At 40.7% G+C, this 23,822-nt stretch overlaps 1 protein-coding gene across 3 annotated transcripts in view; it reads left to right on the top strand.

Annotated features, from left to right (window-relative positions):
- The window catches only part of PELI2 (pellino E3 ubiquitin protein ligase family member 2), a 64,013-nt gene that overhangs the window by 32,740 nt on the left and 7,451 nt on the right, over positions 1 to 23,822 (top strand). The window contains exons 3-4 of one of the 3 annotated variants that reach the window (XM_042047391.1): positions 7,063 to 7,161; positions 22,716 to 22,817. In XM_042047391.1, the coding sequence (XP_041903325.1) occupies positions 7,063 to 7,161; positions 22,716 to 22,817 (201 nt within the window). Of the gene's footprint in view, positions 1 to 7,062; positions 7,171 to 22,715; positions 22,818 to 23,822 lie in introns of all 3 variants that reach the window. The other 2 variants (XM_042047390.1, XM_042047393.1) reach the window with 2 other exon arrangements.

Below are 23,822 nucleotides of genomic sequence, written 5' to 3'. Positions count from 1 at the left end.
CAACTGATTGAAGGCTTAGATGACAAAGCAGTTCCAGTTTGCAGCTTGGATTACTCTTGTGTCTAAAACAGTTCTGATCAGCATTGGTTAGGAGTGTTCTTGAGCAGGGGAATCTGAAAAGAGTATGGAACTTCCCTGGTGAGATAAACCACATTTTATACTTGTACTACAGCAATGCAGATTTCTGGGTTTTATTGCTAACCTCAAATCCCAGAGAAGTTTAACTGAAGAGATGCTTTGTTTTGTAGTATCAGATGACCTCTGAAAATCAGGACTTTTTGGGACCAGAGCATATGCATTTAGACCCTGGGTGATCAGGGAATTTCTGAACCTGTAGCAGCTTGCTTGTTCTCCAGCTCTTTGGGAATCTGTGTGGAAGCTGTTCTTTGGGTAGTGGGTTACAGCCTCCGAGGATTAGAGCTTCTAGAAGGTTCCCTTCCCCAGACAGTGCTCTTCCTGAGCTTTTGCTGAAGCTTTATTTCAGCTGAATGAGGTTATTCCATCTTCTCTCTCCCCTGTTTTTATAAGGTTTATGCATTCTTGAATGAATTATCTTCTCATATTAATACAAATAAATTTGTAGGAGCAGCAACTCCCCATCTCTGCCAAAGGTTTGGTGAACTTCTCCCAGCTGTGTAGCTCAGCCACCTGAAAATGTGCCTGGCTGCTTGGGTGGACCTAAGCCAATCTCACAGATACCAACCAACCTCTCTCTCTTTGAAACTCTTGTCTTCACAGTATTTTGACTGTGCATCTGGTTAACATACAGCCTGCTCCTAAGTCCAGAATTCCAGAAGAGGTAATTAAAGAGATCATACAGTTGAGAGAAGGTGAGGGAGAGGTGCTTTTTTGTGCTTGAGGTTTTTAGAGAGCTTGTGAGTGTTATTAAAGCAAAACTTCTGTACTGTATAAATGCAAAAAAAAATTTGTGTGAATGATCAAAACCAGCTTCAGCGCTTATGGGCTGATGTCTGTAGTTTGCACCTTTTGAGGATTTATGTATACAGGCATTACTAGTTCTGAATTTCCTACAAAGGTTTGGAGGGAATGTTGAATAGGACAGTGAGAGCAAATGCACGAAAGCTGGAAGGAGGCCTGAAAGGAACTTTGGGGAGGTTTTGTGGATTACTTTTGACTTGTAGTCTTTCTGTAATGACATTTACCGTTATAAACTTCAGACAATAGGCTACTGTGTAAAATATGCAGAAATTTTTCCTCTTCCCTGTTATCTCTACATTAGCATTTGGTTTTCCACACCTCTCCCTTCTTCAGCCCACCAAAGAATCTTCCACTGCTGAAGGTCAGCAATGAGGCAGTGCCTTGGTGGTCCAGGTGGGAGGCAGGGAGGGACAAAGCTGGCCTTGCTTCAGCATGGGCAGCTGCTCCCAGTTTGTTCCCTAAGAAAAGCTGGCCTTGGAAAGCTGGATTGCAAAACTTGCAAAAGCACATAAAGTGTTCTCCCTAATTCATCCCTCCCCCTCAGAGCTTTCTCAAATCTTTGTTTGGTGTTTTGTCACAAAAATTGACTCTGTTGCTACTTGAGTGTAATAAATAAACTGCGTAAGTCAAAACAAAATGTTTGCAATTTTGTGCAAGAGACAACCCATGCTGAATGTCTTAAAATATCCTTGTGTTATGATCTTGGCTGTTACTGGGAACTAACTCTTTAACTCTTGTTTCCACGGTTAAAAATATCTTGGTTATTTAATGTTGTCTCTTGGTATCTTTGCACTGTAGTAGCAAATACTGCTGGGGTTGGGAGTATCACTGTGCCATTATGGGATGCATCCAAAAACAGGGCTCTTACTGAGGAACCGTTTTTCCATCTCCAGATGAAGATGTATTTGCTAAATGTAGAGGTAGGGCTCTGATTTTTCTCTGACTCCTGAGAAATTCTGTGTAGAAAATCCACTGATTAAAATTTAGCCATAATGGTAAATAAAAATCTATATGGGCATACCAATACAGCATGACAAGGGGAAACACCATCATACAGTGTGGCAGTATGAATGCACTGAGATTTTTCCAGGCTGAAGTAGTAATTGATTTTTATTTGGTGGCAGTGAGTTACCTCATTTAGCCTTAAAGACACTAAACCACTTTGAAGCAGGAGTATGGAGGCACCTTCCTCAGTCAGAGGCTTTGATGGCTTCAGACACATCTGTGAGAAGGAGAAGATTTTGAAGTTTAACAACTGATACTTCTGCCTCAGGTTGGATTGGGGGCTATGCAAATGCTGAGAGGTGATAGTTGCTTCAACAAATGGATGCTACAGCTTCCATGGAGCTCCAATCCATTCTGTTCCAGAGTGTGCCAGGTAATGCTGGGCTGCAGCATTCGTGGTGGAGCAATAACGTGAACTGGATGATCTCTGATACCCAAAGAGTCTTGTTGCAAGGGTATCAGTCCTGCCTAGATTTGTTGTGAATAAGGCATTTTGCACTGGGTAAAACCCCACAGTGCTCAAGGTGGATGCAGTGGAGACAGTCCCTCCCTTTGGCAGCCCAGCTGTGCCAGCCGCCCTTGCTTGTGGAGGAAGGAGTGTCAGGGTCATGGAGGCTGAGACTAGGAGCCTGTGTTGGAGCATTTGCTCTGTGTGGGAAGATGCTGAAGGCCTGTGCAGGTTTGGGCTGTGCAGGGTCAGTGGATTCTCAGGGGTGGCTCAGCTGAGCAGCACGTGCTGGTGTAGAGCACATGGATTTGGTCAAGGCTGCGCTGACTCAGATGTGTCCAGAAGGGCATACCAATTTTGGTATCTTGATTGCTGATACAACCCTGGCTGAAGGTCACTCCAGAAGGAGCTCGAGCAGTTTGTGTACATGGGATGTTTGACGCCTTGGGAGCCTCATGTAATCCATTGTCCTTCAGTCATTTTTCTGCCAAAACCTTGAGTGTCTGCAGAGTCATTTTCTGTACTCCTGCCAAGATTTGGATACTCTTTGTTTTGAAGTCAAGGAAGTTGTCTTCAAGGAAATGTCATACCCAGAATCATTTGTTATTTGTGCATAAATGGTGCATGGGCTTTTTTCTAGCAGTACTTTCCCAGCTTTCACTTGCCTACTTGTGAAATGTGTTGTTAGCACCAGTAAAAGTTCATAAATCACAGGTACAGATTGTATCTAATCAGCCTGTCCAGTGTTCCAGGATTATCTCAGTCTTGTGTTTCTCAGGCTTGATTAACAGGAAGGAGAGAGCACTTAGGACACTTGTTACATGTACATAATGTCTCTTCTTTATCACTTATATAACTTTTTTCTCCTGTTGTGTATCAATGTGTATTTGAAGAACAGTGAAGAAAAAAGCAGAATTCTTTAAAACAGAAATCCTTTTCATTCAAATATTATGTACTCACAGTCTCATCAGACTGGCCAAAGCCTGCACATTAATTTGCTGTGATGGTTTTCTGCTTATGTGCTTTCTTTGTTTTTCTTTTTTTGTTTGTTTTATGCATTGATCTAGATACCTTATTCTGTTATTACTAAAATAGGTGAGTAGTGTTAAAGAAGACATACAAACTATTGGGGGGGAAATGTAATTTACAGTTATAATCCTTTCTCATGAAGCATTCACTGCTTTTAAATCTATTTATTTAGTGGCTGTTAACTATAGCCAGTATGATGATGATTGAATGCTTTTTCATGCAGGCTCATGGAGACTTGAAGTGGAATAAGATTCACCTTTGAAAGTCACTGAGATAAGTTTGTCAACAGCAAGAAATTGCATGCAAAGTGGAAAGGCCAAGAATGTGCTGAATATTTTGGCATCATCAGTACTGTATTAATCTAATTTCTGATTGTGCCTTGCTGTACTAGTTCTCTATTAATAATTTCTTATACTGTGTTTTGCTTCACACTGGGGGAAAACACCTTGCCTTGAAAATAGGGATTGTGGTTGTAGTAAAGTGCTTTTGGTAGAAACTAAAATTGATACCTGTCTGAGGCAGGTTATGTCTCCTTGTCAAGTGGCAGATGGGTTGGTTGGCTGTGTAAACAGCGAGACTCTCTCTCTGATGTGGTGTTCTTGCTGCAAAGTTGTTGGGCTAGTTCCAATTTTGCCAGGAGTTTAAAGCATCAAAAATTCAAGGGGTTGCATTGAACTGTTTGATAACTGACATACAGAATGTGGCTGTGATACAGTTGTGGACGGATGTATAGTACGAACTTTTTATGAGAGGATGACATTTAAGGTGGAAATAAACTGATACAGAAGCTTGTGCTTTGTCTTCTTCAGACCTCTTATGCATCACCTCCTGTGCATCTTATGAATGCAGACATAATACAGAGTGTAAAGAAGTGGGCATTTCATTATTTGGTTTGCAAGACTGGGTTAAAGTCCTGCTGTTATTTTCCTTCCCATCAAACCTCCCCACTCCCATCTCCTGCCACTGACCTGTTTTGTGCTGCTCCTCTCCTTTGCTCTTCTGTCCCTGGGAAGTGGGGGACGCCAGCAGTCTAGACGTTGGTTTTTGCTTTTTCTGGTTGGCCTATCAGTGAGATGCCTTTGAGCTTTTTAGGAAAGCATTGCTGAACATTTTCTTTTTGGAAAGAAAAATGTTAAAACCGTACTCACGGGGCTTTAAAAGAGAATTTTCCTTCTCATTTTGCATTTAATATATAAAACATGTATGCACTGTGCTTAGCACTCACTACTGGTGTAGAGCCTTGCTCCTACTGGAATACACATGAAGTAAAAATAGTCCAGTATGCTCAAGAATTATGAGATTGGATGTGTCCCAGTTTTCATTCGTAACAATCACACTTGCACTGTGTTGATCTGTCGCTCCATGTTGGTAGCATTTTGATTTTTATTTCTTCTCTCTTGAGCTGGCAAAATGAAAACCTTGTTTTTGCCATAGAGAGTTTCTTTGCTGGTGTCTGAACACAAATTGTGGCAGTGCAGCGACGGAATGGAGGGGGATGTATTGACAGAATATATATTCCCTATAACATTAGATACGTATATTCTGTATAACATTAGATCCAGAAAAGATTTTTAATAATCCAAAATGTAGAACTGTGAATTAATCTCTTCATCATTTTTGCATGCTTGTGCTCATGAAAGTAATTCAGAGCCTGATGGTTCTGGCTTAAATCCTAAAATCTTCATGAATAAACAGATCTTAACTTTGTAAAGCAGGAAATGGGAGGATTTTGTTGCACTGCTGTTTGTTCATGTTTCTGTGAAGGGGAATCCTGGCCTAGGAGACATGGTTCTGTAATTACAATATTAGTTACACTAGATCACCTCTTTCAGGTGAAAAGCAGTACTTTTCCTGCTTTGCTAAGTGAGATGCACAGAGACAAGCACTAGAAATTACATGTTACACTTCAAACTCTTCCGCTGTCTTGGTATTTTCCTTGGTACTGAGGCCTTTTGCTACTGAAGGGAAAAATGTAGGATACATGCTGTTCTTTCATAGCTCTCTTTTCCTCAAAACTATTATTATTTTCCTTGGAAGCTGGTCTGAGCAGAAAGCGTCAGTCATGGATCTGCGTGTCTGGCGGCACAACACTGATGTGTCATCTCCCAGTGTCACAAATAAAATGAATCTTTCCAGGTCGGGACAGAATTTCATCTCATTTCTCCTGGAGTGTTTGCACTGGAGAAGCCTCATAGTAACAACTCAGCTTTTTTCCTCCAGGAGGAATGTCTGCCTTTTGTTCTTACAACTCCAGCGCATTGTTCTTTTCTGAATGCCTTCCCCATAAGTGCCGTGTGCATTTTTTGTTTGTTTTTCACTAAAAATAAAAATCTTGAATTAATTTCTGAAATGGTGTTTGAACTTCCTAACAGAAGTTAGTCAGGTTGTTGTGCAGTGAGACAAAGCTGCAATTATCTCTGTCTATGTACTCCCGTGGGGCTTCATTACAGCGGCTCCTCTCTCCCTGCTGCCGTGTCCCGGCAAGGTGAAGTTCAGGATTCAACAGACACAACAAATTACTATTTTCTCTGTCTGTGTAGTATTTCATGCTGATGGAACATTTAACTGGGGGTTTGGGTTTGGTTTTTTTTTTTGCTGTTGTTGTAGTAACAGGAGGATCTGTGCGAGTTCAGACAGACCTTGTATTATTGAAACCGACTCGTTTGATAGCGATGTGGCAAAAGTATCGACAGTTCTGCTGCATCAGCTCCTCCACTGCTATCAGCCAAAGACAGGGACACTTCCAGCCCCAACACGGCTTTAAACTGCTCTATTTCTAATATTGCTTAATGTAATTTGACAGGCACGTAATGCTCTACCACTTAAAGCCTCACGCTCTAACAACAATTTCATGATGGACTAGTATGGGTTTAAGCAGGCTTTCCTGAAGTTTTAGATTTGCTGATCCAACCCTGAGGGCAAGTACTTAATGCTTCAGACCCTCCAGACTGTTAGTTACACTTGATAGTAACATTTTCTTCTTCAGGTAGTGCTTTGTATTTTCATAACACTTAAACCTCCTTTAATTTGACAATTTTAGCTTTCAAAGCTGAGGCTTGTGTGGCAGCACAAGACTGTAGTGAAGATGCATTTGGTTACAGACACAAAACCTGCTATATTTATACTTTCTACTGCATAAGATTGTCTCAGTTGGGCACCTGGTATTTCAGGACACTTTAAATAATAGTTTTTAACAAATAAATGCTCTTTTTTTTGCTTATGTGTTTTTGTGTGACATAGTTCTTTTTTCATAGTGATATTTTTGCCAGCATTTAAGTATTGAGTGTAAGTCAGGGGAACTGAATAGTTTATTCATGCATTTATAACTCCTTGTTAAGGGAATGTCTATAATATTTTGAAAAGAATGCACTTAAGTAGCTACCTGCAATTCACAGTGCTCTGTGCCTGGAAAGTGAGCATTAGCTATTGTTCAATATTTATTTTTAGAAATAGTGGAGATGTGGAGAGGTCTATTCAAAATATTTTACTTAAAAGAGAGTATGTCAATATAGAGATTTGGCAGAATGCAAATCCTGGCTTTCTCAGATGCTCTCAAGCCAGGAGAAGAAGGGGAAAAAAATGTACCAAGACCAGTGAGAATTAAATGCTCTGGTTTTGTGCATTATTTTGTTGCATTTCAGTGGAAGATGGATTGTATGAAGGATGACCCCAACATTCTGCAGGTGGGATCTGTCATGGGGGTTGAAGACAAGGTGGAGCACCCAAGTGAACAGTCTGTGGTGAGTGTGGTAAGCAGCAAATGTGAGAAACTCATTTAGCAGGTTCTAGTCCCAAGAATTCCTTTCTTGCATACATAATAATGTAAGGAATCTAACATTTCTGTGTCTTGCTGAGTATAAATGAGATTTTGGTATAATAAAAGACACTTTGAGAAAGTGTGGGAGGAAGTAGTAAGGAGGAATTGCCATTCTGAACTGTTCACCCTCACGTTCTTGAAGGAGAGATCATAAATGCCATGATCAGTTCCTCATCCATTTGGGTTAGATTGGATCCCTTTTCTGTAATGAGGCATTCTCTGGGTTTGCTGGGAGCAGGAGAGAGCCTGGCTGTGCCTTTCCCAAAGGAGATGGGCATGGCAAAGCTTGCACAGCACCTCTCTGCTGCCTTTTCATCTCTCTGCACACATTTTTTTCCTGTATTTGGGGAAAACAGCAGAACAGCAGGTGTCTGTTCACTGCAGGGTTATAAGGTGAGTCCTGGTTTATTGAGGACTTCCTAGAAATACCATTTTCTAAATGAGTGTGTTCCCAAGGATCCTAAGTGGCTAAAGAGAGAGAGGGCGAGAGCACCCGCTGGCTTGGTAATTGATTGCTGGAGTGAGAACAGTGGGGAATTCCTGAAGAGCTTTAATAGTCTGCTGAGAGCTGGAAAGGGATAACAAGGGACCTGATCTGTGTGCAGGGTGGGAATACAGTGCTACTGAACACTGGTAGGAAAGTCAGAGAGAAATGGAAAGGAGCTTTAGGTGATACTATCTTCACCGTTATCAGCTGGCTATTAATTAATTTAAATCCCGGTAAATTATTTGTGAAATTTAAATTGCTGAGCTGCTTACGAATGGGATTCCATAGTAGTAAGCTATTTTCCAGCATTAAATGCATCACATGAAAGAAAACTTTGAAAAATAACAAAGAAAACCCCAAAAAACAAACCTCATAAATTAAATTTGACAAAATTGGTAGCAGTTCAAGTGTCAGAAGGGTAAATAAAATGAAACAGCTGCATGGAGTTGTCTGGATGGCTTGGTTTTTTAAAAAAACGCTTTAGTTATAATTAACTATAACCAAAATACTAGCAAAGTGAAATATTTGGAGAGTTTCAGTAGGATCCTATAGCTATTGCAACAGGGACGGTTGGAACTCTAGTTGGAAGCCAGAGTTGTCTCCAGTTGGTAAAAATGTAATGGATTTCTGGACTGGGATGAGCAGGGAATTGGGGAATTGAACAGTCTGTGTTGATGAGGCTGCATTATCCAGCGCTGTGCAGATCTGCCTGTCAAGTGTTCAGAAGGATTCTGAAATACTGGAGAGGATTCAAACAGCAAAACTGATTTGAAGGAGGGAGTGGAGAGACTCTGCCTGGTAGAACAGCAAATGAAAACTGGCAGCTTAAATGAGCTATTCCACAAGTTACTCACCACAACTACCCAAGAAACCCTGGCAGAAAGTGCCTCACAAATTTGCTTCAGAACTCCAGCAACTCCCTAGAAATTTTCACGCACTGCTGTATGAAAACTGATTTCTTTGAAGAAGTCTGGTTTGCTTTTAATTTAGTATATTTACACTTTATTGATGAAATCAAATTAGCATGAAGCCGATTGACACTTTAGGCAAATGTGATGCACTTAAACCAATATGGGGGACAACAGGATGACTTCGCAAAATAACTGGTATGGGGAAAATTTAACCTAAGTAATTCAGGGTTTAAAAATCTAAATTACAATTTCTTTATGCTCTTTTAGAGAAAATATTAAGTGTGCAAAAGTATTTGGTTATTCTGAACCAGGTGTTCACTATTTTCTTCAGGGTCTGGGTGGAAGGTGAGGTGCGTTGTATCCCAGTAACTGCAGGGTTTTGAAAATGATGGAAAATGTTCCTGCGTGTTATAGTAGTCACTGTGTGCAGTGTGTGGAATGGGAGGGTAATGGCTGTTGTAAAAACAAATTAGGGCTCTTTGTGAGTAAACTCCAAAACTGAGCCTTTTTTTTTTCTTGTAGGTGTAGAAAATGATGGTGCTTCTAGTGAGAGGAGAGTCTCTGTGCACCTAATGTGGGGGGAAAAAAACCTGGGAAGCATTAGTCTGGGAAGATTAAAGGAAGATACCATCTTTACAGCCTGTATGTGATTTGCAGCTCCAGCTCTGTCTGCAGAGACATCAGGTTGCAGGGAAGGGGGTGAGAGCCCTGTGCCTTGATGGATGCAGGGAAACCCTCACAGCTCTTGGGGCCTTTTGTTCCTGGTGCTTCATTAGGCAAAGCAGATGTGAGATTTAAGGGATTAGTTGCTACTCTTACAGAGGCTCAACAACAAAATCCAATACCAAAAGGCCTCAAACTCGAGTTTATGTATTTTGTCTGGGGAATTGTAAATTTGGAATGATACTGTATGAAGTGTAAAATGTCGTTTATAATCAGCAACAAATTTCGGTTTACGGCTTCCGTGCCATCATTTTAAATCCCTGTTATCTGCTCTCCCTGACCTGACTGAACAGTCAGAGGGCAAATCTCTTGAGTGGAAATAATTTTACATCAGTTGCCATGTACAGAAACAAAAAGGTCAAAATGAGACACTGTGATAAAAGGTGTTCTGAATTACCCATTACACGCAATAGCTCTATTAACAATAATAGTAGAGGTTGAGAGAGCAGGATGGGTTAATGTAGCTGAATAAAACACCTTTTAGGTGTGAAATACTTTCTGCATATTACCTTGCTTGTTAAAGTATTCATGTCATTATCCCAGAGATTTAATAAAACATTGGAGGGTCAATGCAAAAATGAATGTTTTGATAGGACAAGATATACTGAGAACAGAGGTGGTTGGAAGTCATGCTGCCAGTGGGGAGTGCATTCAGTTATTGAGACACTCCAACCTTTCCTTCCATGTTTATAGAATTCAAGAGAGGTTCTGCTGCAGTTTTCTGAAAGGAATTCTTTAAGTAAAGCCAACTATTTGTGTACAATTTGTACGTAGAAAGAATTTTTGTGTTGGCACTGCACTCTGGTCTGTGTTTCTTCATCATTGCTGTGCTATTAAGGTCTTGTTTTTAAGGATCAGTGAATCTGTACCAGCTTGTTGGGTGGTTGTTAGAAAAACGGGTAAGTTTTTTTTTCAGTTATAATTACGTTAAATGTGAATTTGAATATACTCTTCATTTATATTGACTTTGAAGAGATTATCTTTTTGGATTTCCATTTATTCTATTTGCTCTAAAAATACGTTAGCTCTTAATTATTTTTTTTATCTGGCATTTGATCTGGATTGCCATTTTAATCTGTTGTCTTTAATTAGGCTTCCTGCTGGGTTTTGTAGCTTTGCAGTTCATACCTTGTGAAAGAATCAATTGATTTCAGTGCAGATTCCCACATTTACTATTCTTAAATTACTTTCTTAGCTCAGCAAAGTGATGGCAGAGTTCTTGCAATTTGATCTTCACAGCCACTGCTGTTTATTTTAAAAAAAGACTACTCATGATTTTTCTACTGCCTGCATTAGATGATTTGATAATTTATTTGTAGGCAGTGTTTGCTCCAAGGATTCACTGAAGCTGCTTCTTAATTCCCTCACCCACAGCTGACTTCACTGAAGGCAGTTGCACAGTGTCTTGGGGTTTCCTCTGAATACCATCCAGGTATTCCAAAAGTGCACAGGAATTTGACTAACATTCCACCCAATGTCATGTGATTTCAATGTTTTTAATTTTATATATATATATGTTTTCCAAATCATCTAACAGCTGTCATTAGATATTTGGTCAAGAGAATGTGAAGGGCAGGTAAGTTTGGAGATGAAGGTGAGTGCAGAGGAAAGGAACAGTGCAAATTATTTAGATGGTTCTGGGATTTATGGGGCAGCTCTCTGGAAAAAGTTTTTGGCAGAGGGTTGCAGAAGGGAAACTTGTTGCTTTGTATCTCCAGCACAGAAATGTTGGGGAAGTAAGCAGTGATCTCTTGAGCTGTATGTGTAATGTGTAATGGCTGTTCCAAGTCCTGCTCCCAGTAAACCTGTAGAATTGTGGATAGTGAAGTGGTTTGAAACATGTCAAATACACCTGTTAAAACTCTCAGAAACGTGTGTAAATTCATGAATTTTCCTGAAATTAAGCAATTATATTGAACACATTTATCATCTTTATTATGGGCAGCCTGATAGTGCTGTGTGCTAAGTACCCTTAACTGTATGAAACTGGGATTCAAAGCTGTGCCAGGAGAAGAATCAGCACGGCAAAGATTTTCCTGCTTGTTAAAACCTGGCTTAAACAACTGATTTAAGAAATCAAATAGTTTAAGACACCAAATTAAAAACATGGTTTAAATCAGTTAATACTGGGGAACACAATTAACTTTTATGTAAAGAACTTCTACCCAGGCATGCTGTGGGGGGAAAAAAAGGTCCTCGAAGTGCTTTTTGCTGTATGTAATTTCATAAGCCTGTTCTCCACATAAATGTGGGCTGCTTTATCCTAGGAAGCACTGGATATTCTATAACCCTAATTAAAACTGTGCCTTATTTACACTGTGGGCCTTCTAAGTGCATTGTGTAATTATTTAATACTGGTTCTTGGTGTTTGTTTCATTCAATATAAAGCCCCAAATCCCACCCACCACTGGTACTAGTCTGTATTTTTCATAGAAATAGTGACATATCCTATAATTTTGCTGCTGCAACTCTAGTCTTGTGCTCTACCTTTTTATTTTTAAAATAATCTTTTTGTCTGTGTGTGTGTGTGTTCAGATAATTTGGGTCTTATTACTAAAGGTACATCTGGAAAAAATGTGTTAATATGGGATGGAGTTCTGCCTCGCTTCTGTGTGAGAGACAGCCTGTTTCAGAGAGGGGCAAAGCAGGTCATATCAGTGGTAAAATCATGTTGTGTGAAGTGCAGGGCTTCTGATGAGCTGTTCTCTTATCTGACATTGCATATGAATAGAAAGCAAGTTGCCTGTAAAGCTTGCTTTAAATTTTAATAAACTGCAGAAAAGATAAGTGGTAATTTCCTGATGTGGATGCATCTAGTACAGCCTGCTAAACCCAAATTCCAGGATCATAAATTTTAAAACGAATCTTTGTGGCTTGAATTTTTAAGCTGGCATGATAGATTTAAATTTTAGGGAAATAAATTTGCCTTCCTCTCCTCTGTCTGTATCAATCTTACTGAAAAACGACAGAAGATTGGAATTTGAGAACACAATGAAAATAACAGGAGTGGAGAGCAGTAGAGGCGACTAATCCTCTAATTACTTTCTCTGAACACTGGGAATTGTGCTGCAGAATATTCTTCAGTACAATCTAGAGTAAGCTAAATTTATTCCATTCCAAAGCTATAAAGGGAGGGATTTTGCTACCAACTCAGAATAGTAATGGGCTGTGGTGGTCTTTATCTGATGGGAGCGAAGCAGATGTGGCTGCTCTGTCAAATGCCTGTCTACAGACTTGAATTTTCCTGGCTGTTAATTGCCCTGTGCTTGCCCTTTCACACCCTGGGGTTTGAAATATAACTAAACAATTCCATGATTTTATAAACCATGAGGTAGAGCCTTCTGCTCTGGGCATGGGGGCTGAGAATGTGGCACATTAACAACAGTGACTGTTTGTGTTGGACTGTCCTATAAAAGTTCTCTTTGGCTCCACACTGATATCAAAGCTGTTTAGTGGCAGACATGACCTCTATTTTGGCTCAAGTGCTCTCACACAGTTCCTTTGTGCTTGCTTTGCTCAGTAGTGTGCTGTTGATACTGAAATTTTCCCTGATCCCTTACTCCACACTGAAGTCAGTAAATACACAAGGATGCTCGAGTTAAATGTGTGGCTTTCAGCTGAACCTCCCTGTACAGGTGTTGTCTGTGTTTTGTGAACCTGGCTGGTAGCTTGGACAGTAAAAGTTCTGGAGTAACACCCAGGTACAACACATTCAGAGATAAATTAATCCTAAATTTGGTTGTAAGCACTTTGTTGTAGTTGTGGTGACTGACTGAGAATGAGGTTTGTACTTGCTGCTTTCTGTCATTCTCAATTTGTAAGGTGGAGAGGCAGTACTGGGTCCTACATGCTCCCACAGCATGACACCTCCTGGCTGCAGAGATGGTCTTTTTTTCTTTTTTTACCTTGGATAATTTAGAAAGGTTTGGGAATTGGGGCCAGCCTTGTTTTCAGTTCTGCACAGATTCAGAGACCGCACCAGAGGGGTTTACAGTCACTTATGTTTTCAAATGAGCTTGGCAACTGCACATGTGGTGAGGAAAGCTCCTTGCTTCCCACTTGTTAGCAAGTTGATTTTTTAACTCCCATGTAGCACGTAAATCAGGATTTAATTCTGACTGCTGTTTAATGTATTATCTTGTTGACTTAAATCACTTAAGTAGCTTGGTTAAACACAGTTCAGAGTGTATGTGTTTGTGTTTTTAAAAACACTAAGTTGTGTATAAGGAATGTGAGTAAGCTCTGAACTTTGCACAGGAAGATGCTTGGTAATGTGCATAAATGAGAACTGGAAAAGCTAGAAATACTGTTGTTTACTGTGTACTTGTAGGGCTAAAGAAACCCAAAGTGGTATTTTTCCACATGCAAGATGTGGGCCATTAACTTGTGTTAGTGTACTGAGAGGTCAGATCCTCCCTTTCCTCCCTGTAGGAGATAGGTCCTACAGACTTAACCTGTCTTGTGTCTTCTGCACACCAGAATCTCTTCCAGTAAGGATGCTCTGTTTGAAAGGTGGGCTTAACAGACTTTTCCCAAGTGATGCTGTCAAGTTTGCCCAACTTGGTTCAAGCACCAGTTGAACTATTCTACAGGGTTTTTTTTTTTTATTGAAAGTCTTCACAGAGGAAATTGCCACAAAGTCCATTTTGCAATGACTTGTTGCAATCCCAGCAATCCTGTAGCAATCCCAGACCAGTAAAAAAGAACCTGATTGCTTTTGGATTTGTTCTGTCAAAGAGTGCCTTCTATCAGGGTGATATTCTATAGTGTGATTTCTAGAAAGCAGCTTCTGTCCCTTGATGGGCTCTATAAAATATAACTGCTTTCTAGAAGCACTGAATGGCTTTTTGGCAAGAGGAATTTGCTCCTTTTTTCCCTCTTGAGAGAGTTTTGTGCATCTGCTTAACAAGTCTGTTAAGGTAACTGTCTGGAGAGTCTTTGGCTGTCTTAATGTAGAACTGACTTGTGTCAGATGCAGTTTATGGTTTCTGGGAGCTGTGGAACGATCTGCAGCTTCTCCTGATGTTATTATGTGCTCTCCTTTGGCAGGCAGGCATAGCTTGGTGCTCAGGGGTGCTTTGATTCACAGAAGCATTCACTGCTGATGAGCTGAGTGTACAAATCTTTCAGTCTGTGTATTGATCGAAGCCCTTGAGGGGACTTTATCACTATTTTTTTTTTGTCTGGTTTTTAGTTAAGGATTCTAATTTGTGGCTATTTTGTGTGCTTGGCATACCCAAATACATAAGTGTAGCCAGGCATCTGCTGCTTTTGTTCCTGATGTGTATAAATGAATTGTAGACTGTTGGCACCAGAATGTTCAGTTACAAACACTGTTGCATCCTTCTCTAATTACTGATATTTTTGTGGGTGTGTCAAGAGTTTTGGGGATGTGACCCAGCTGCAGTGACAAAATCATGTTTATGCCTTCATGTTTAAATCTATAGGCTTGTAGTCTTCCCAGAGAAATCCTACTCTTAGGGAATTAATGCCAGGAGTTTTGGGGTCACAAGTTTTGCTTTCCAGAAAGTCACACATCAGGGAAGGTCTCACTGGTGTCCAAAAAATTATCTTAATAATTTGATTGTAATCTGTATTGACAGGAATATGTAAATGTAACCTGTAATACAGTGGGGCATCCCCATATGCTCTGTAGTGATCAGTTAAGACAATGAAAAGAGAATCCCTGCTGGAGTAAATGAGAAGAAGTGGGACTGTTTTTTAAAGTATGGGTAAGTGATTGTTGACTGCCAGTATAAAAAACCACAAACCCTCTAGAAATATGCACATGGCAGTCTGATACAACAACACTTAAGGACTCCTATCAAACAGAGGAAACTCTGCATTGGACAGTGATACACAGAAATGTCTCCTGAGTCTCCAGAGCAGGTGAAAAGTGTCCTCAACACAGGACTCCCAGCAAGCAACTCCAGAGCAGCTGTGATAGAAAGTGTTAGAGCAATGTGCAGGCACCCATGTGTCCAGAGGAGCATTCTGGATTTTGGGAAGGATGATTTATGCTTTGGGTAGTTGATGTATCTGACACTGCTGCAGCTTTGTGTGGTGCCTCTGGGCTGTCTCTACGTCTGCTCTGCTTGGGGGAGGAATTCAGGAAGCTGACTAAAGGAAGAAAAATACAGATGATTTCAAAAATGGATGAAAGATCACTTGTAATATAATGTTACTGAACACAGAAAAAAATGGAAGGAGAGAAGAAAGATTTTAAGGTCTAGAAAAGTGAAAAGGTGAGACTGGGAGGAAAATGATTCATAGGTTGGTTCTGTAAAGTGTGGGTTCGCAACCACCAAAAGTTGGTGATTTACAAAGCAACTCCAGCATCATAAAGTTGGTGCCTGTTAGTATAAACTGGTGTCTACTTTGAGCTGCTTTTACTTATTAGGGGGAACAACTGGGCTTGCAGAGCTGGTCAGGAGTCCTAGGAATGAGGTGGGACTCTGGTCTGGTCAGTGGCTGCAGAAATGATCATTTGGACCCCTAACTTCAATCTGTACAATTTCACAAATGCCCACTGTACATTTTGAAGATGTTTTGAATACTCCCTTTTGTTTGAGGAGTAGCCTACTCTACATTCTTCTCTGTAAAAGCAGAGTACAGCCAAGTTTCTTATCAGCCCTGATGTAGCTTTACAGTAGCTTATCTAGGAGCTTTTACCTTTCTGCCTCCTTCCTTTCTGCAGTACCCAACCAGAGAATTAGGGAATGGCACGTTTGGATGCTGCCTCTCTAGAGAGGGTGCTGTGTGTGGTATTGGGTGGTTGTCTAAAACAACACAGATTCAGCAAATGGAGAAAATGGTTTGACATCTGCCTGTTGACTTGATAAATGGTGAATTGCTCGAGTGGCAGCACACAACCCCACATGTGCACTTGGAGCAGATGGCTTTGATGTGCTGTCCCTTCTGCCCCCTCCAACCTCAGTAGGAAAGGGTGCACAGAACAAACCTGGGAGTGCTTCAAAAGCCGTAAAAATGTGAAGTGTAAATAAACCATGCTGTGCTGACTTCGCTTCTGTGTAGTCACTGAGCACATGTGTCTTGAGTTTTGGGGGGTGATCTGCATTCAGTAAATTGAAGTGGGATGGGTGACCTGCCACTGGCATGCTTCAACTCATTCATTGTGACAGGGATTGCAGACAGTGCCACATGTAGGTAGTTTCAAAGTGACAAAATTTAATTTCTTTATGGTGGCACATTTCTTTCCCTACATGCAGTTACTGGCTCTTGGTCTTTTTTTGGCCATTTCCTAACACTCATTTAGTTGTCAAGAGAATATTGGCAGCTGAAGTATTAGAGACAGACAAGGTGTTAACATTGGTATTTCAAAAATGACTGCTAGATGTTGTTGCAGTTGTAATGCTTATAAGGAAAGGGAATAACCTGGAAGAATGGGCTCGTATGGAGCTGTGCAAGAAGCAGATGCAGAGTTAAAAGAGCTGGGCCAGTGATTCTGGTTGGTACAGATATTTCAGTCTCTCCTACAGGCACAGGAAACCCATAAGGTTTCCATAATGATGTGTCTTTCTTTGCAGAAGGCTATAGGAAAATTACAGTATATATATAATAGCTGTATCAGTAGGCAGAGGTCATTGTAAATGTATTGAAATGCAGTGTTAGAGAAGCAGTAATTCTGGGCAATTACTGTTAGGTTTGAGATAGAGTAAAATTGCAAACAGTCTTTAGCTAATGTTATATGAATTGGCATCTGTCTTAATTTGCTGGGAAACTACCCAAGTGGACACACTTTTCTGATATGGGTAAAATATCAGTGGCTCATTCTCATGAACTTTTGTTACGTTTTCTTATGGTAACTCAGTCTGCTGGCTCTGGCAGTCAGTCTGTCCAAAAATCCAGTGGAAATGGGATGTGTTCTTTGCTTTTGAAGGCTTCCTTCTTTGCTGGCTAAAGCTTCCTTTTAAGTTGCAAGATCTTTTGTCTGACATCCCTGAGTGTTTCTTGTGTTCTCTTTTTATAAAAGCAATGGAAGGCCGGCAGCCAAGTCCAAAAGCATTTAACTCATGAAGGCTCTGCTGTCATTAATTTTAAACACGTCACTGTGGTGTCGGTCAGCTTGACTACCAACAAAGAAAACTAAAGTGTTCCCATAAATCATTTTATTGTCCTAATCCAACCTAATTAACTAAACTAAAACTCCTATTCTGATGAAGCAGCCCTTCCTGTGAGACATCTGCCTCTTTCTTAATGGATTTTAGCTTTTAGTTCTGCTATAGTGCACAAGAGTTGGTGACCGTAATAGCGTTTAGTCCGTCTTGCCATCTTTGGGGAGATCACCTGGCACAAGGGAATGGTTAATTTTAAATTTCCAAATGCAGAGATTTTTTTTTTTTCCATTCCTTGGAAACATGGTTTGCAAGCCAGGAGGAAGCAATAAAATCTCTGTTTCTAGAAGTGGATTAGACTTGTTCCCTGCAAGCTTTGCAAGCAGCAGCCTAAAGGCTCTGAGAATTTTGGGATCTGCTTCTGTAGTTCATTGACGCGCTCCTGACACGGAAGGTTTGACTTAATAGCATTAAGTTGATGTAATCGTGCCGTGAGCTCCTGACCTGTTCTTGAACTCGGGGGCTGGAGGTGACTGAGGGGAATGAGCAGCATTGTCAGTGTGCACGGGTTTGCTGTGGCACACTGGCACATGATCCTAGGTAGGGAACATCTGGCTGAGGACAGATGCAAATTCAGTGTAGGAGAAAGAGGTGGAAATTCTGACTAAAGAGCCATTTCTGCTCTTGGGGATAATCTGTTGAAGATTTGTTAAGTTTTAGTTTTGTTCCCCCTTTTTTCTGTATCTTTGCTAAAAAAGCAGAGCACCAAGAAACACTGGGTTTAAATATAACCCTTAGTCTTATTCCCTTTATCTACAAGGTGATTTTATGTGGGGTGAGGGAGTTCTATTTTCTGACTTCTTGAAATGACGATAAAACCGATAGCATCCACCTTTCCAGGGGAGTGAGTGGAGAGCAAAGAATTCAGCTGGACAGAGATATTCCAGGGGCTGGCAGAGTTGCAGTGTTGCTGCTGGGAAAGCAGACTCTGTTTGATCTCTGTTTGATCTTGGCTCCTCTGAGACCTGACAGATTTGTAAGTCATAGCCTTTAGCTGCTGCTTTGATTGTGAGGGCAAAGTGCTGGAACGAGGTTTTGTTCTCAAAACGGAGAGAAAGGAGCAAGAATGAAAATGTGTGTGTAAGGAGGCAGGGGAAAAACCAAGGCCAAGTGTAATTCCAGCCAGAAGGAAGGATATTACTGGAAACTTGAGCTACTAGCAAAGTCGAGAAGTGAAAAATAATTTTAAAAAAGAATATTTGCTTGGGCTGTGTTATTGTGGGGGTGAGGTCATGGGCCTTCTCCTTTCAGTCTCTGTTAAAATTGGGCAGTTTTCAAAATGACTAGAATACAGATCTTGAGGTAATGGGGGGAGCTGTGGGGTTTGCCTTGGGCCATGGGGAGGAATCCTCCTGCTCACCTTAAGAGCAGGCTCAACATCCAGTGAGGTTTGGAGCTTCCATCTGGAAGACCCCATGGAGATGGCTGGATTGCTGAGCAAACATGAGCCCTGTCTTGGAAAGGTGCTGGGGCAATCTGTCCCTTCATGCCACATAGAATATGGCACCTCAGGGTTCTCTTACTGCTTTTGTTTGGCATTTGGACTTTTAAAAATCCCTCAGCCCTGCTGTGAACAGTCATTAGCAGTGGAATTATTCTGGAAAAATCTCTTGCTGCTCTTTGTTCCCCCTATTCCTCCACAGGGTTTTGGTCAGTTCATCTGCACTTTGCTCTCTGTTTCCTCCAAAGGGAGTTACTTGAACTTAGCAGCTCGAGACAGTTAAGTGTATAAAACCAACTTTTGTGTAGGCAGCTGAATTCACCCAGCCTTCATCTCCTGACCAACATTCCTACTGGGCAAGAAGTGGGATGTGCTATGGCCAGCCTGGAGCCACATGGTTTGGATTAGCGTGGTAAGCTCAGGCTATGGATGTTGGTGAGATTTTTCTAGCATTTGAATCTGTTGGAAACTAATTCAGAGTGGTTTTGGTTTTTTTTTTTGCCTGTTCAATTGATAATTTCCATTAAACTTCTAAGAAGCTGAAAAATAGGAACAAACTGCTCAAAATAAGTTCAGGGAAGAGTAAAGGAGCCCAAAATGCTGGAAGTGCCTGAAGGAAGATTTCTCTTCCATGACCACTCAGGTGAAACCACAACCCGGGGGTTTATGGTTGGATTTGATGATCTTAAAGATGTTTTAAAACCTACTCAGAATTCCAACTCAGAAACCGACTTAGAATTCCACTCACTCAGAAGCTTAGTGGATTCCAAGAAAAAGTTTTGAAAATACCCAGTGTTGCTCTGGTGGATCTTGGCAGCCTTGAGGTGGAGGTGAAGAGACAAAGGTAAAGTTTAGTGCCAGGTTCTTGCTCTTTCTTGTCCTTTTTCCTGCCTGGAATGTGAATATGGCAGTGTCCAGCCTGAAACTCTGAATTTATCTGCCAGAACTTGTGAAGCTGCTGTAATTCTTGTGGGAGTGAGGGCTTTTCTCACTACTTCAGGTGCTACACCAGGGCAATTATGTGACAGCATCGAGAGGTTTTGAGGGGGGAATCCTGCTGACAGAAGAAACAGTCGGGAAATCTGAATGCTAAAAGCAGTAAAAAGGAAAACTCACTGTTTTGGTTGCAACAAACCAGATTTGTGCACTCAATCCCCAGACTCTTCTGGGACTTGTAGTAGTGTGGTTCTTTGGTTCCTCAGGCAGTCAAAATCATTCATGATTTTGCCTGTGTCTGCATTCCACTCACAATAGTGTTTTATTAGGAGTTTTAACTTCCACTGTTCTGTGTAGTTCCTAAAATACTGTTACTTGTCACTTTTTTTACTTTTTTTTTTTTTTTAACTTGGAAGCGGTCAATTGCTTTGAGACCAGCTCTTAAAATGCCTGTAAAGTGTCTTTAAATTGGAGCAACTGTTGGTGCTGAGCAGGCTGTGAAAGCACACAAGTTGAAACATTTCTCATAATGTTCTTGGCTTTTTCAAAAAATGTTTACACAATTCCAGGAAATTAAATGTCGTGTTTCTTCACTGAAAATAACTGGGTATAAATAATGGAAAACAAAGAGGAGGGGAAGTAAATGGAGAAGAAAAGTTGGGAGGGGAATGGAGCACACACAGAAGATTATGTCCTACCCTGGAATTTCAGAGGACACAGTGACCCTGGTCAGTATTATTAATATATCTAAGCCCTGAGCTCTGTAGGCGTAGGGCACGACCTTACTCAGTAATTCACCAAGTCCTTGTGTTTCCCTCCGTGTTTTTTCCAGCAGACCTTAAAACTTTCAGCTTGGGTTCTCACCAAAGCTTTTATGGGATCCAGAAGCTTGTCTTGACAAGAGCAGGAGCGTGGGGTACACATCCCTGCCTGGGCATTTTGCCTGGGTGCTGGTGGCCAGTGCTGTACAGAGTGGCTGGAGCTGCAGTCAGGACTGTCGTGTTACCAGTCTGCTGTTGTATTCCAGCTGCCCCAGAGTTTTGTGGAAATGAGTGAAATCTTGTGTATGAAAGCTATTGCTTTCTGATGTTTGAAATGATGATATCTGATAATATGAATATGAACTGATTATTGCTATGTTAAGCTTAAAACTTAAGGTCTAAGAGTCTCCTGATTATCACTTTATTTCTTTTATATCCTAGGAACACCTGAGACCTGCCCAGGGCTTGAGACCCCTTTCTTAGTTGTCAAACAGGCACAGAGGAAAAACTTTTGAGACCACAGCTCAGTGTCCTGGCAGGTCACAGAGTGTTAGTGACTTCATCCAAACTGCATCTTGGTGCCATTTGTTCTTGCAACATATTGTGTGCCACTGTAGTGGTTACTGCAAAACACTATAAATAATCTGGGAAATTCAGAATCTGCCTATTGCTGATTACCAAGTGTGTTTATATCACTTTTCAGCTGTTACAACTCCTAGACTTTGTCTTCAAGTTTAGTTAAAGGCTTTATTGCAGAAAAGAAATACTGGGAAAGGTCCTCATGCCTAATCATAGAATGGTTTGGTGGGAAGGGACCTTAAAGATGATCCAGTTCCACCCCTCTGCCAATGGCAAGGACATTTTCCACTAGACCAGGCCCTAGAGCTTCCAGTAAGAGGCATCTTGTAAAAGCAGTCTCTGGTGTTGTAAATGCATGAGGTTTGCAAAAAACTATTCTTCCATTATGTGTTTTCAATAATTCTGTGTCAAATACTCTTGCTAACCCTTAGTAGGATTTTAGTATGCACATAGATGTTTTTAATACCTCCGGCATTCAGAAGGATTTTTAATGATTTGTTCAATAATTGATGTAGCTTTGGCATAATTTAGGCTTTTGTGAGAGATGGCAGGCAGATGAGTAGAATATATTTAGTTGTTTAGTTTAATCATCCCTATCTGTGAATTCTTTAGGTGAAAAGCAGAATGAAGGAATGGAGCAAGTAAGAGAACCTCTTGGAGAAAATTATCCTCTTAGCTGAAAACTGGAGAAAGCCTTAATTAACCTATTAATCCATTGCTTAAGTGTCTGCAAAGTGTTTTCTGAGCAGTAACAGTCATTACCTTCCAGAATTGTGTGTGGTTATATGGACCTTTATATTTACATCTATTTCCCTGTTAGCCAATAGATTCAGTTTCTCAGCTCATTTCCCTCAATTTTGGTAAGATAAAGCAGAAAACAGGAGCTGTCCTCTTCTTGTATTGTTTTAAATACTGAAATACCATTTAGTCTTTGATGCTAAATCCATATCTATAGACACCAGTCCACTCCGACAGGCAGTAAAAAGTACTCTTTAATGAGGAAAACAACACTGAAAGTGTTTGGGTTTTGTCACCAGTTATATAAAATTGCTGGGCTCTTTCTGATATAACCAGAAATTTACCTAACAGTAATGATATCCCTGAAATCCTGGCTTTTAACTGGAAATCAGTTCTATTGCTCACTTTTAAAAAAAAAAAACCAACAACAAGCCAAAACTCCCTCAACTCCAAGTCTTTGCTGGTGTACGAGTTGGTACAAGGGTTAGGAACTAAATACGGTTTCAGAGAAAAAAGGTGTTTGGAGTCTGAACTGTAAAAATGATAAGTATTGGGTACTTCTGAACTAGAAACAAACCAGTGCAGCTTGGGGGTTTCCATGAAAAACAAACAACAAAAATCCTATTGTATGTGTTTACTCAACCTTGTAATGACATGTTACGATACACTGCTTTTCCTGATCATAGCAAAGGTGTTTATGTAGCAATGAATTTGATTACAGTATTTTTGTATGTAATAGACACCTTTTTTATTTTTTATTCACCAGGCAATCAGCTCGAAAGGTCACCACAGTATCTCTTTCACATTATCCAGAAGCCAGACAGTTATAGTGGAATATATTCATGATAAGGATACAGACATGTTTCAGGTAAGGCTCTAAAATACTTGGATTGTTTTTTGAAAGCAACATATGGAACCTCAGTTCTGCATTGTCCTCTGGGTATTCTGTGACCTGTGGGATTTCCACTGTCTAACCCAGCTGCATTAACATGGGAGCACTTTGAAATTTTGCATTATGCTCCTCTTCTCAAACCTACACCCAGCATCTGTTAATATTCTTACTGACTTACTCCTTTAATTGTGCTCTGCCTTTTCTCCAAACACAAACAGTACTGGAGAGAAATGCGTGCTCTCTTTGGATTCACGAATGAGCACAGAATTACACCCACCACCCTCCAGTTAATCAAGTCTCTGGAGTAAAAAGGAAGTGGAAAGGAGTAGGGCATGGGATGGGGAAGGAGGAAGGTGAAAGTGAAGATGGGGAGGGGAATGTGGGAGCTGTGCAGTAGGGGCGACAAACCAGTGATAAATGATAAATTGTTCCTGAGGGGTGTGCAAATCTCTCCGGTGGTGTAGGGGACTGGGCTGAGTTTCTCTAAGCTCCCATCTATGGTCCAACACATGCTCACTGTCCCCTCTCTGCATTTGTGGTTTTTTCTGCATCATTGAACATTCTGCTAACCTGAGTGATTTTCTTGTGCCATGGTTATTTTTATGTATAAGAGAGAGCAGAAATCCTGTGCAAACTTAGACTTCAAACTTTGGGAACCCAAACATGCCAAACAACCTTTTTCATTCTAGACTAATCAGGTCTGTGTTATCTTTGACCTCTAATTAGAGCATCTGACCAGGAATTGTTACCCCTCCTCATTCAGCCTTTCATATTTAGAAGGGTCAGCAGTTGAGTGCTGTTGACAGAGGAGGAAATAGCTCTTTGGAGATGTCGTTGCCTCTCTTGACTTCTGTGTTTTGCTCTATATTAAATTTTCCCAGTGTGACTGAAACTATTAGGTCCAAATAGGAATTGATTAAAACCCAGTCCTGTTCATTTGCTGCAGAATGAAGGATTGAACAGCCAGAGTGAACTGAAATA

The sequence above is a fragment of the Corvus kubaryi genome, unplaced genomic scaffold (assembly GCF_017639235.1).
Source record: "Corvus kubaryi isolate FWS band 111438036 unplaced genomic scaffold, C.kubaryi_AGA036_p1.0 66, whole genome shotgun sequence".
Classification (NCBI taxonomy): domain Eukaryota; kingdom Metazoa; phylum Chordata; class Aves; order Passeriformes; family Corvidae; genus Corvus; species Corvus kubaryi.
The sequence above is the reverse complement of the archived record's forward strand: the minus strand, read 5'-3'. Positions and strand labels throughout refer to the sequence as shown.